The following is a 12,551-nucleotide window of genomic DNA, read 5'->3' as shown; positions in this document are numbered from 1 at the left end:
TTTTGTGTGTTTGTTTGTGTGTCTATCGACCTGCCAGCACTTTCGTTTTTTACATGAGTCTCATCATTTGGTTCATTCAAGTTCCATGGCTAGCTTTGGATGATTACTTGTCTCCTTATGTATCTGCAGAATTCTGTCATTTATTTGGCCTCAGGTTATTGTACTTTTTAACAGCACACAAGGCCAACCCCATTTGTTTACACCACAGTAAATACAATATTGTCTTTTTCAGGGCCTGTACCTTTTTTCTTAGCTTCATTTGGCCAAACTGTATCAACATTGATCTGTGTCTCTCTGGTCTAGTAATTAAAGAGCAATTTCTTGAATAACAACAACATGGAACATAAAAAATCTACTCACCAAGCAGTGGCAGGACAACAACACACACACACACAAAAGGGTTTAACTTTTACTAAGTGAAACCCTTCTGTGTGTGTGTGTGTGTGTGTGTGTGTGTGTGTGTGTGTGTGTTTGTCCTGTTCCATCAACTTACCATGTATTGTTACATTGTTGTTGCCCTTCACATGCAGAAAACAGATCCCAATCATACAGCACTTAAAGAGCTGTGAATTGAGTCTCTCCTACACTGAGTTATCTGCTCTCTCGAACAATGCCATTCAGATTCTTTTGTACACTGTGAGTCACACTTTGTCTGCTTCCTCTGCTAAGTCTGTCTCATTTGTAAGACCCTTGATTAATTGTGGTAAGTGACTGACAAAATGAAAACTCCCAATTTTTTGGTCCCATACACTGGCTTCTTCTATTGTGGATACGTATTTCTTTTTGTTGAGCAAAAACAGGCCAAAGTTTTCAGATTTGAATTCATTTCCATTTTGTGTCTGCTGCTCATTACTGTAAGAATTCATACAGTTTCACTGAATTCTTCACTTGTCACACAGTACAGAACATTACATTGAAATATGTACTAATATTTAAAAAACTTAAAATACATTGTATTTACAATAGCAACCACACAGCATTGCACTAAGAAATGTTCAATTAACTTTAAAAATGATTATGTACACCTGGGAGGGTAATTTTTTGGAAACATGTTCTAATAAAATGTTGAAATTAAGGCTGCAGCTATATTTTTGGACACACTGAAAATAGGGACAAATGCCACCAGGAAATGTCGCCACAGTTGGTGTTCCGCATGCCTCCACTCAGGCTTGGTAAGCCATCTGGGGAGCTGCCATCCACAGTCTCAGTCATCATGATTTATAAGTCTGGTTTCTCATCTCTTAACTTCTAAAGAGGCCCTCGTCAAAATTCTCCGCACAATGAAAGCACCATTGATGCTTCTGGGCTCACAAACTGACAGAATCTGTAGTTGGCTACAGATCTTTCCCACCCAACAGCCTCCCAAGAGTCTGGGTTACACATGTGTAGTGGCATGGTGCCTTTGACTAGTTTAGTGGAAGATGCAAGGTGAAGTTGTCTGTGGACTAGAATTTAGTACCAGCCAATGTCAGATTTCATTTTGATGTATTGCTTATATGTGAAAAGAAGTTCAGATCAGAATAGAGCATGGTATGTGAAATTTTTTTCCAGTGATGTGCAGATACAAATGAATGTATATGTACATATTTCTGCATGTGTCTGGAAGGAACAGAGCAATATCAGTCAGTGTTGTTTCACAAACCACTTACTTAGTGGATAAACATGATGTGAAGATAAGATGTTCCTATCACGTTTGTGGGTGGGAGTATCAGTAGGAAGACAGTTAAATGTATTGCAAATGGCCGACATTGTCAAATCCAGTTTTTGGATTCACTAGGTCACTCGTAACACGTCTGCACTCTCATTTCTAATCTAACAGCATTTCATTCTTGTTCTACATCTGTATTTATATCTATACTGCGCAAGCCACTGCATGGTGTGTTGCGGAGGATACTTTGTGTACCAGTGTCATTTCCACCTTTTCATGTTCCAGTCACATTTGGTTCATGGGAGGAACGATTTCTGGTAAGCCCCCGTGTGGGCTTAAATCTCTCTGATTTTATCTTGATGGTCTTTTCGTGAGATGTATGTAAGAGAAAGCAGTATATTGCTTGACTCTTCTAGGAACATACACTCTCGCAACTTTAACAGCAGACCATACTGTGGTGCACAACGACTCTCTTGCGTCGTCTGCCACTAGAGTTGGCTGTGCATCTCTATGAAACTTTCGTGCTTTCTAAAGGAGCGTATAACATGCTGTTCTTCTTTGGCTCTTCTCTATTTCTTCTATTGATCCTATCTGGTACGGATCCCATACTAATGAGCAAAATGCAAGTAATGATCAAACGAGTGTCTTATACAGCTACTTTCTTTGTTGATTGACTAGATTTCCTGAGAATTCTTCAAATTAATCCATCTGGCATCTGCTGTACTCACGATTAATTTTATGTGGTCGTTCAACATCAAATCAATTTGCACACATACTCCTGGATGTTTTATGGAAGTAAGTGCTTCCAAAGAATGTTGGTTGGTTGATTGATTCAGGATAGGGGACTAAACAGCGAGGTTATCATTCCCTCCAAAGATTGTTCTGCAGTTGTGTAATCATATAATAAAGGGTCTTTATGCATATGCAATATAAAATATGCATCCTATAACAATCACCAGTCCAGTCAGACAGAAGGTCTTATGTTCCGTACGCTTATACTTCGTTCATTAGCAGGCAGCGCAGAGCCGTGTTGAACGTCTGTTTTCTGGGTCTCGTGAACGAAGAGAGCGAACTGGGTTTCACGCGATTGATGTTTTCAGAACCTATGTTGGTTCCTACAAAGGAGATTTTATCACTTTTAGCACGTGCAAGGTATTACTATTTTCAGTTTCCGTTCTCAGTTGTGTATCGGGTTCCTTTTGGTTACAGACAACAGAGTTCTCGATTCTTGGATACACTCGCTCTTGCCCACCTCTGACATCAGTACTCTGCCCTCGATGATGCGTTGGTCCACTAAGTGAAACGTCATTCCAACTAAGTTACATCGTGTTTCTAAATTCATTTCACTTTCAAGTACAACGTCATCTGTAAGTTTTATGTTGTATCGTTAAGCTGCAGTTCAATATGATGGAATCACAAATCACCTCTTTTTCGGAAATATATGTGTTTGAAACGACATTTTTATTTCTCATTTTGTAAAATATTTTATTCTTTCCATACCTCAATAACTGTTTTGCTGCCTGAATCAGTGAAACGCGAATATAAATAAATATAATTTTTGAAGTATCATACATACTGGATGTATAGCATATTCTCCGTGAAAGGCGAAAATTGTAGTCCGGTCTTCGTTGGCAAACATTATAAACAAATATTCTCCATAAATAAATGTATCAGTAAAAAAAAGTACATTTTACGCCTGTGAAGTCGAGACTATAGGGAACTTTTACATAAATGTCGCTGGCAATCAATACATCTTAATACGTGTATCTTAGTTGGTTGCACTGCGTTTACTTTGCGCTGCGCTGTACGGAGCGTTGGCGGAAAGTGTGCTGCTGTGTCGGCACCGAATCGATTGCAGTCTGCGAGAGTACGAGCGAGAGTGAGTACGTGTGCGGCAAGCAGTCCAGCCGTCGCAATATGAGAGAAATAGTTCATATACAGGCTGGTCAATGCGGTAACCAGATCGGCGCAAAGGTATGACCGTTGAACATATTTCGTCATCATATTATTCATCATTGTAAATGTACTGTACACAAATGTTAATTTCACTGTCAACCACATCTCCGCCCCCCTTGGTGTAGGCAGTGCACTCTACTGCGGAGCGCTTTTCATAGTGTTTAACTAGTTTAAACACTTTCATGTACCAGCTTGTAACTGTTAGAAATATAATAGTCACAGATTTGTCACATAAGGAGTCTGACCTGTTCAAAATGTGAAAAAAATGAACCAAAAAATCTTTGATCACGTGTCATTTGCCGATAAATTGAGTTTGACACTGTAGCCTAGTAAGGTATTTGTTGAAGTGCTTTTGCGCTCTGGGTAGAATTAAATTCTTAACTTACCGAACATTCCTCTCCTAAAATTTGCAAATATGGTTAGATATAAAATGAATAAAGATATTTGTTACATGAATTAAAGTAATTTTTTCTTTCAGTTCTGGGAAATTATATCGGACGAGCATGGGATTGATCCAACTGGTGCCTACCACGGAGACTCCGATTTGCAACTGGAACGCATTGAAGTCTACTACAATCAGGCATCAGGGGGCAAATATGTGCCTCGTGCTATCTTGGTGGATCTCGAACCCGGTACGATGGATTCTGTTCGGTCGGGGCCTTTTGGACAGATATTCAGACCAGATAATTTCGTTTTTGGTCAGAGTGGAGCCGGCAACAACTGGGCAAAAGGCCACTACACGGAGGGAGCTGAACTTGTAGATTCCGTGCTGGACGTTGTACGCAAGGAGGCAGAAGGCTGCGATTGCTTACAGGGATTCCAGCTAACCCACTCCCTGGGTGGTGGCACAGGTTCTGGCATGGGCACCTTGCTTATTTCAAAGATTCGTGAAGAATATCCCGACAGAATTATGAATACTTATTCCGTTGTGCCCTCGCCCAAGGTAAGTACGCCAAAGAGAGATCACATTCTTGTAACTGAATTAAGTAATTTCCTTTACCCAGCTAATGTAGCGCTATTGGGCGTTTTGTATCGATCAAGTTGTTCATACCACTCGTGAACTTTAAATTACAAGAGAAATATTTGTATTACATTAAAAAGCACTTTTTGCAGTAGGATAATAAAATACAAAATTACTGTTGTCGTTCATATCCATAACAATGCCCCCTTTACAGCACTAATAAAAATGTGCTACTATTTTGCGCAAGTACAAAGGTAGAGTTTGAATGTACGGTTACGACTAGAATGTAAAAGTGATGTGGTAGCAATTGATTTGAACGCAAACTTCGACTTGTAGAACTTTGTTTGGAGACCTTTCAAAATGTGGAACGAGCCGGTGCAATGAAGAGCTGCTCGAACAGCGGCCCGGTAAGCTGGGCGTTGAGTAGGTTGTTTGTAACGCTGACGCGATCAGGATATTTAAAGCAATGAGTAGAAATGCGCTTGTATTGATGACAGCGCTGGAGACGACAGCGGATTTTTCCAAGTGCTCGTTACGGAAACTCGGAGTATATCGATCATATTTGGCATTAATGAGATATGGAAGCGTTTACGTATTCAGGAATCTAGTGTATGCGCATTTTTTGCTTGCAGCATGTTGCAGAGAAATGCATGCCCAATCTGGTTACCGTCAGAACGACTTAGCATACCAGAAGCGCAGATTCTCGCTAGTAAAGGAAGCATAGAGCGTTATTGTCGTGAAAACAATAAATACCGTATATATTAATGAAATTTGCGTCATTATTTCATTCATTTAGTGGGGAACATTATCGTTTTACTATGGCAATGTGAAACGGCTTTTGTACAGATGTGCCAAATGTTTGTTCATTGCAGTGTGCTAACTTTGTGAGTTCAATAATTTGATGCGGTTGCATATGCTGTGCCATTTGCCATAAGGGACTAGTTATAATAATTTTCATATAGCTGGTCTTATGCCAGCACAACTTCTTGTGGAACTCTATTTGACTACATACTATCATTCAAACTTTTTAATTCAGTAAGTGTGTGGCAGAGAGTACTTCTGTGATACCATAGGGGAAGGTGGGGAATTGTCACCCTCTGCAAGACATAATATTTATTTGGACTACTTTTCTTACAGAAAAACAGCTCATGCCATTTTTGTGTCCATGAAATGTGACTGTTCTTTAAAAACATCTGCAAGTTCCCAGCTTTGTCTATCTTTTGTCAGAATATGCTGTCTAAAATTTTTTTCTATGCATGACATAAGTGCCACTCAAACCATCAAGATAAGAGAACTGTTTGACAGTTGCTGTGTCATCTGCCATCCCTGTTGCAACCACTATACTGTTTGCTATGTGAGCATAGCAACCAATCACATGTACTCCTCAATGAATGCCCTTCACAAAGAGGCTCTTCCATACTGAATAGAGCTGTAGAGATGCATTAAGACTGTTTTGAAAAGTGAAACAGGTCACCCATTCAGAGAATGCTGGTCATAACAATATACATGACTTTCTATTTCAAGTCCTGTACAAATTCCAAATTCTTTTGAACGGAACCGACAGGAACTGTTGCTCCAACAAACTTTATGGTCCTTCAGTATTTCGAGTCTGACCTCCCTTAAGGCATAGGCAGAAGTGTGACAGGTTTAATTTCTCTGATTCTTCTCACGGTGTTCGTTACGTCATGTCGCTTATTGGAACATACTGTGTTCAATAGTAAAGCTCTCAGTGATACATAACACTTCTCTTGCAGCATCTGCAAGGGGAGTTCGTAGATCACTTCGGTAATTCTCTCACACCTAATAAATCATCCCATGTCACCGCATGCTGGATTCTTCAAGTAAATCACAGCCTGACATCTACTTCTCCTACAGTTAGTTTTATTTGGTCATTTCACTCTGTTGTTCTGGATTGCTCCTAAATATTTTACAGCTAATATTTCTTGTGATTTATCATTAACAGCATAATCACACATTGATGGATCTGTTTGCATATTTGTGTAATATGCTTCATTTATTTATGTGTAATGTCAACTTCCATACCCTATATCAAATCACTGATGCTCCATAGATCTTCATGCAGTTAACTAGGCAACAACATTGTTTAGAAACAACCTCATGGAGCTATTTACATCTATATTCTGCAAACTACCATGAAGTGCATTGCAGAGGGTACATCTGATTGTACAAGCTATTATGGTTTCTTTCCATTTCATTCATGTATGGAGTGTAGGAAGAATGATTGATTGAATGCCTCTGCACATGCTGTAATTACTCTAACCTTTTTTTCACGATCCCCATTTGAGCGATACATAGGGGTGGTTGTACATCCCTGGAGTCATCATTTAAAGCTGGTTCTTGAAAATTTGTTAAGACTTTCTCAGGATGGTTTACATCTGTATTAAAGAGTCTGCGAGTTCAGGTTCCTCAGTATCTGACACACTCCCATGGATCACAGAAACCTGTGACCATTTTTGTTGCCCTTCTCTGTATACATTCAATATCCTCTGCTAGTCCTATTTGATATGGGTCCTACACACTTGAGCAATTATCTAGAATGAGTCATACGAGTGATTGATTGCAAATCTTCTTTGTGGATTAATTGCACTTCCCTACTGTTCTACCAATAAACTGAAGTCTACCACCTGCTTTACCCACAACTGAGTCTATGTGATCATTCCATTTCATATCCCTACAAAGTGTTAGACCGAGGTATTTTTATGAGTTGGCAGATTCCTGCAGTGTCTCACTGATGTTATAGTTTTAGGATACTACATGTTTTGTTTTGTGACGTGCTCGATTTTACATTTTTGAACATTTAAGGCAAGTTGCCAATCTTTACACCACTCTGAAATCTTATCAATATCTGACTTACGCAGCTTCTTTCAGACAGTACTTTATTACAAATGACTGCTTTATCTGCAAAAAGTCTGAGGTTACTATTAATATTGTCTGCAAGGATATTAATGTACATGAACAGCAAGAGTCCAAACAAATGCCCTTGGCACACACCTGAAGTTAGCTCTGATGGTGACTCTCCATCCAAGATAACATGCAGCACCCTCATGACTTTATCCACTAGATCATTTACATATATTGTAAATGGTAATAGTCCTGTAATACTCTCTTTGAATACTGCCAAAATTACCTTTACATATGTCAATTTCTCCAGTTAAGATCAATATATCCATTTTCATCTTCAAGGAAATTTTGAATCCAGTCACAAATCTTGTCCAATACTTAGTAAATTCATATTTTGTTCACTAACAGATAGTGTGGAACTGTTTCTAATGCTTTCTGGTGCGAGACAAGTGGTGCATCATTGACCCAGTCACTTTTGTGTACAGCTCGGGATATAGTGGATTCCATGCTGATTTTTATAGAGCAGATTTTTGTTTTCCATAAATATCATGTGTGAGCATAAAATACATCCTGTAATTCAAGAGAGTGTCAGAAATATGTCTTACTAATGACCATTCTTGTGAAGTTGGTAACCCGTACTTTTTCCAGTTGCTAGAGACCCTTTACTGCTCTAGTGACCTAAAATAAAACAGTGCTAGAAAGGGAACAAGCTATTTAGCTTAATCTCAGTAGTATCTGAAAGATTTTAGTTGATTTTCTGTTCTGTGATAATGTTTCTCAATATCCACTATTTCAAAGTTTATACAACAACTGAAAGAAAGAACAATATTGTGAACTTTTGTGGTGAAACATTTTTGGAAGACTGAAATAGGTATTTCAGGCTTCTCCCCCTCATTTTCTGTTTTGGTGCCAGTATGGTGACTAGTTATTCCAGGCTGCTTAGTAACATTACATGAGACCAAAATACTCTCAGAATATGGCAGAATTTTACTTTAGAATTCACTGAACATTTCTCACATTGCTCACCATACACTTATTTTATCTTTTTTCAGCTTAGGGTGTCAACAAAGCTTTTGCTTTGATTCAGTCTGTGATGAAGGTCTCTTTGCTTATATAGCAAATTTCTGATATACATACTGAACCACACTGAGTCATTCCTATCCATTAAAAGCTTGTTTGGCACATACATACAGCATAATGCTTCTTAAATTTATATATCTGTGTTCCACATCTTTGTGCCCAGTGCTGGATATTTGGTGTTGAATGCTCTCATACTCTGTAATTTATTTCCTGATATTCTTGCTAAGCAAAAATATTTTCCTTCCTTTCTTACCCTCCTTTAAGTTGACATATTCAAAAAGCGCGTCTCTGTTAGGTATGTGGAGGTCTAAGAAACTGCTCTCAGCACCTAGTTCTGTGTCTGCTTGAGGTAATTTTCAGTAAAACATTAAGAAAAATCTTGCAATAATGCTGAACTCTGGCACTAATTTTAATCACGTGACTCTCCCTTTCTTTGGTCATTGCTATGACCAAGAAACAGTTAAAAGATTCTCAAAGTTTTCTTTGAAGCACTTTGCCAGTATGGCTCCTGATGGAGGATCTCTAAAAAAGCATGTTTGACCCATTTTTGATGCTTTCCTTCTCCCAAATTCTTTTTATAACTTCGTTGGATGTTATTGGGTTCTTTAGGGAAATAAATATGACATTATTAGTGTCCATATCCTTGTGATAAATTATCCTATTGCTCTCTTCACTTTTACAGATCTTAATTTCTTATTTTCTTTTATGTTAATTTACTCTCCTTAGTCCTTTTCCTTCAAGCCCCCTGTCCCCCCCCCCCTCCCCACTCTCCCCACTGCTTGGTTACGAAAAACAAAGGTGCTTAGTTATCAGAAACCCTGTCATCATAATATCTCTTTTGTTGTTACCCCATCCTGTTTAATGGGTGGAACAAGTCTTCTGCCTTAGGAGTCACCGTGTTTGTATCTCTCCTGCTGATAATCGTACCATCCTTTGTCCCTTTCCTAATTTCCATGTGACAAAACACACTTGCCCCTTATGTTTACAAGTAGGTTTTTATTTATTTATTTATTTTATTTTAGCCCCTCTCCTATAAACTACATTAACTCATGGGATGAGCAGTCCAAAATATTCTTGTGGCTGATCTAATCCAGGTTTTCTGTATTTCCTCTAATCATTCAGGTGCTGTGGTGGTTGATTAAACAAGGCCATGGTCATATTACTTTCCTGTCTTTTACTAATTCAGGATTCTGCTCTGCTTTTTGCTTGCCCATAACCTCATTTCCTTACTTGGTGGCAGTTCGTGGAAAGATGTTTACTTGTCTTGAACTATTCAAAAATCTTTGTATAAATGTAAATCTTAGATCTGCCATTCTACCACTGATGTTATGTCTTTGTTCCATTTCATATCACTTTTGCCAGTGGTGCTGTAATCTGATACTACTGCATTATTTTGCTGTTTATTATTGGCATTATGTCGCATTTATCTGCATTTGAGGAGAGCTACCGCCCACTGCCTTAAGAGGGAAACATCTGTCATTCTGCATTTTCTTGCAGTCACACAGGGACCTCTACTTTTTTTAATACAGCACAAGAAAATATTCTAAGAATGCTACTGCTCCAATCTATATAAAGAATTTGTTAATTTGTTTAGTTTGAGTTGTAGAGGTCCTGTTGTGCTTCAGTGGGTTGCACCTAATGCGTTGACTGTTTTGAAAAGCTTAAGTAATTCTTTGAGACTGAGAGTGTTTATTTAAATGTAACCTATATTTTAGTTTATGTTGTGGTCAGACTGTGGTATTATAGTGGGATCGTTAAAGATGGTGCATTTTATGTTTGAGCTTTTGTTTAGTTATTGTTTATTTTGATAACATAAAGATCCATGAGAGACTGAAAGTAGGTACCATAATTTCGTAGATATTTTGCGAAGGTTTTGATTGTGGAGATGGTTTTGATTTTTTCATAGCCCTTTTTATAAATTGAGAAATTGCAACATAGCTTACTCGTCAGATACCTTATGTTCTTGCTCAGACAGGTATAACACACTATGTAGTCTACATATTTCCTGAATTGTAACAATGAAACAAAATGATTCTTGCTTCATACATATTGATATAGAGAGATTTGCAATATGCTAAAGCTCTGACAAAACCTCTTCTACATTTGCCACATTAGATCTAAATATTGTCAGTCATATTTCAGGTAGGATTTCAGTGATAGTCTGCATTACCAAGCACAAATACTCTTGCAACATTCATGATAGACCTTCTGCCTTTGGTGAGTGCTGGCTAGATTAAAAGGAAAATACTTAAAAGTAAATTGTAAACAATATTGCGTAGAAGTTTGTGGTGTATATTTTTTATCTAGGAAGAATAGTTGACAATTTGCAAGGAGACTTTTGGCATGTTGTGTGAAGTTGTATTGTAACTTTTTTGTTGAACTCAGATTATTAGGAATTATTGTTTGTTTTTGTGTCCTAAGATGGCCATGCCCATAAACATATCTAGATTGTTATTTTTATGACCTACTTCCAATAATTGATAGGCATGTAATATGATGCAGAAAATCAGTGTGCAAGAATTTCAGTCTTATAAGTGAGTCTTTTTTTAAAATTAGGATAAATTTTACAGTACAGGACAGTATACTGTGTGCTCTGTTCACCAAAAACAGACTATAAAACTTCTTTGTTTAGTACAAATTGTTAAAGTTGCCTCGTGTTTGTTATACATGCATAATTGTTTATTATTTTGTTTTAGGTTTCTGACACAGTTGTGGAGCCATACAATGCCACCCTATCGGTACACCAACTAGTAGAAAATACTGATGAAACTTATTGTATTGACAATGAAGCCCTGTACGACATTTGTTTTCGCACACTGAAACTTGCAATGCCAACATATGGAGATCTGAACCATTTGGTTTCCTTAACAATGTCTGGTGTAACAACATGTCTAAGGTTTCCAGGACAGTTAAATGCTGACTTGCGCAAATTAGCAGTTAACATGGTTCCTTTCCCACGCCTACATTTCTTCATGCCTGGGTTTGCCCCTCTGACAGCTCGTGGCAGTCAACAGTATAGAGCCCTTACTGTTCCAGAGCTTACACAACAGATGTTTGATGCTAAGAACATGATGGCAGCTTGTGATCCTCGTCATGGTCGATACTTGACTGTTGCAGCTATCTTCAGAGGTAGAATGTCCATGAAAGAAGTGGATGAGCAGATGCTAAACATCCAAAACAAAAACAGCAGCTACTTTGTAGAATGGATCCCAAATAATGTTAAAACTGCAGTGTGTGACATTCCACCCCGTGGGCTCAAAATGTCTGCTACATTCATTGGAAATTCTACTGCTATTCAGGAGCTCTTCAAGCGCATATCTGAGCAGTTTACTGCTATGTTCCGCCGTAAAGCTTTCCTTCATTGGTATACTGGAGAGGGGATGGATGAAATGGAGTTTACTGAGGCGGAGTCAAACATGAATGACCTGGTGTCAGAGTATCAGCAGTACCAGGAAGCTACTGCAGATGAAGATGCAGAGTTTGAAGAAGAACAGGAGGGGGAAGTCGAGGAAAATTGAGATATGCCCTTTAATGTATTCTAGAGAGTATAATTTCTGTTCCACTTGCCGTGAATTTTTAGGACGACATAATTAATGCGTACTTCGGTTAGTATGTTTAATGTGTATGCTATTGTATGTTGTAGATATGACAGCAACAATACCATGAACTCCTCATTTCAAATATCAGCAGAGAACTTGTTAGCAATCTCGGTTTTTAAATTTTATATCAGTTTCCTAATTTTTATATTATAAATTTTATTATTTATACTATAAATAAAATGTCATTCTTGTCTGAATTTTCATTTAATTTTTTTCTGATGGCATTCTATGAAACTGGACGTACACACTATATACAACATGAATTACATATTAAAAGAAATGATAGCAATAGTGAAATGAAACTACTGACCTATCATTTTCAGATATCAGAATATCTTACATGATGAACTTTATAAAGCTGTGTGTAGTAACTGATGCACTAGCTGTTTAATATTTCATAAATTGTTGCAGAATAGAATAAGCACTGTTTTCAGCCATTGAAACT

At 37.9% G+C, this 12,551-nt stretch overlaps 1 protein-coding gene across 1 annotated transcript; it reads left to right on the top strand.

The window, feature by feature from the left end:
- Positions 1–3,464: 3,464 nt before the first annotated feature.
- Positions 3,465–12,303, top strand: LOC126457448 (tubulin beta-1 chain-like). Its single transcript, XM_050093728.1, has 3 exons — positions 3,465–3,622; positions 4,083–4,547; positions 11,204–12,303. Exons 1-3 carry the CDS (start codon positions 3,566–3,568, stop codon positions 12,023–12,025), a joined length of 1,344 nt encoding a protein of 447 aa, XP_049949685.1. The 5' UTR covers positions 3,465–3,565; the 3' UTR covers positions 12,026–12,303.
- Positions 12,304–12,551: the final 248 nt, after the last annotated feature.

This window comes from Schistocerca serialis, chromosome 2, assembly GCF_023864345.2.
Source record: "Schistocerca serialis cubense isolate TAMUIC-IGC-003099 chromosome 2, iqSchSeri2.2, whole genome shotgun sequence".
NCBI classification, from domain to species: Eukaryota; Metazoa; Arthropoda; class Insecta; order Orthoptera; family Acrididae; genus Schistocerca; species Schistocerca serialis.
This window is presented reverse-complemented; position numbering and strand designations above follow the sequence as displayed.

What these genes read in the sequence shown, in the direction of transcription:
- LOC126457448 (XM_050093728.1), top strand. Translation starts at nt 3,566, where the DNA reads ATGAGAGAAATAGTTCATATACAGGCTGGTCAATGCGGTAACCAGATC. An exon ending in GTAACCAGATCGGCGCAAAG is followed by an intron (nt 3,623 to 4,082) that starts GTATGACCGTTG and finishes TTTTTCTTTCAG; the next exon opens with TTCTGGGAAATTATATCGGA. An exon ending in CCGTTGTGCCCTCGCCCAAG is followed by an intron (nt 4,548 to 11,203) that starts GTAAGTACGCCA and finishes ATTTTGTTTTAG; the next exon opens with GTTTCTGACACAGTTGTGGA.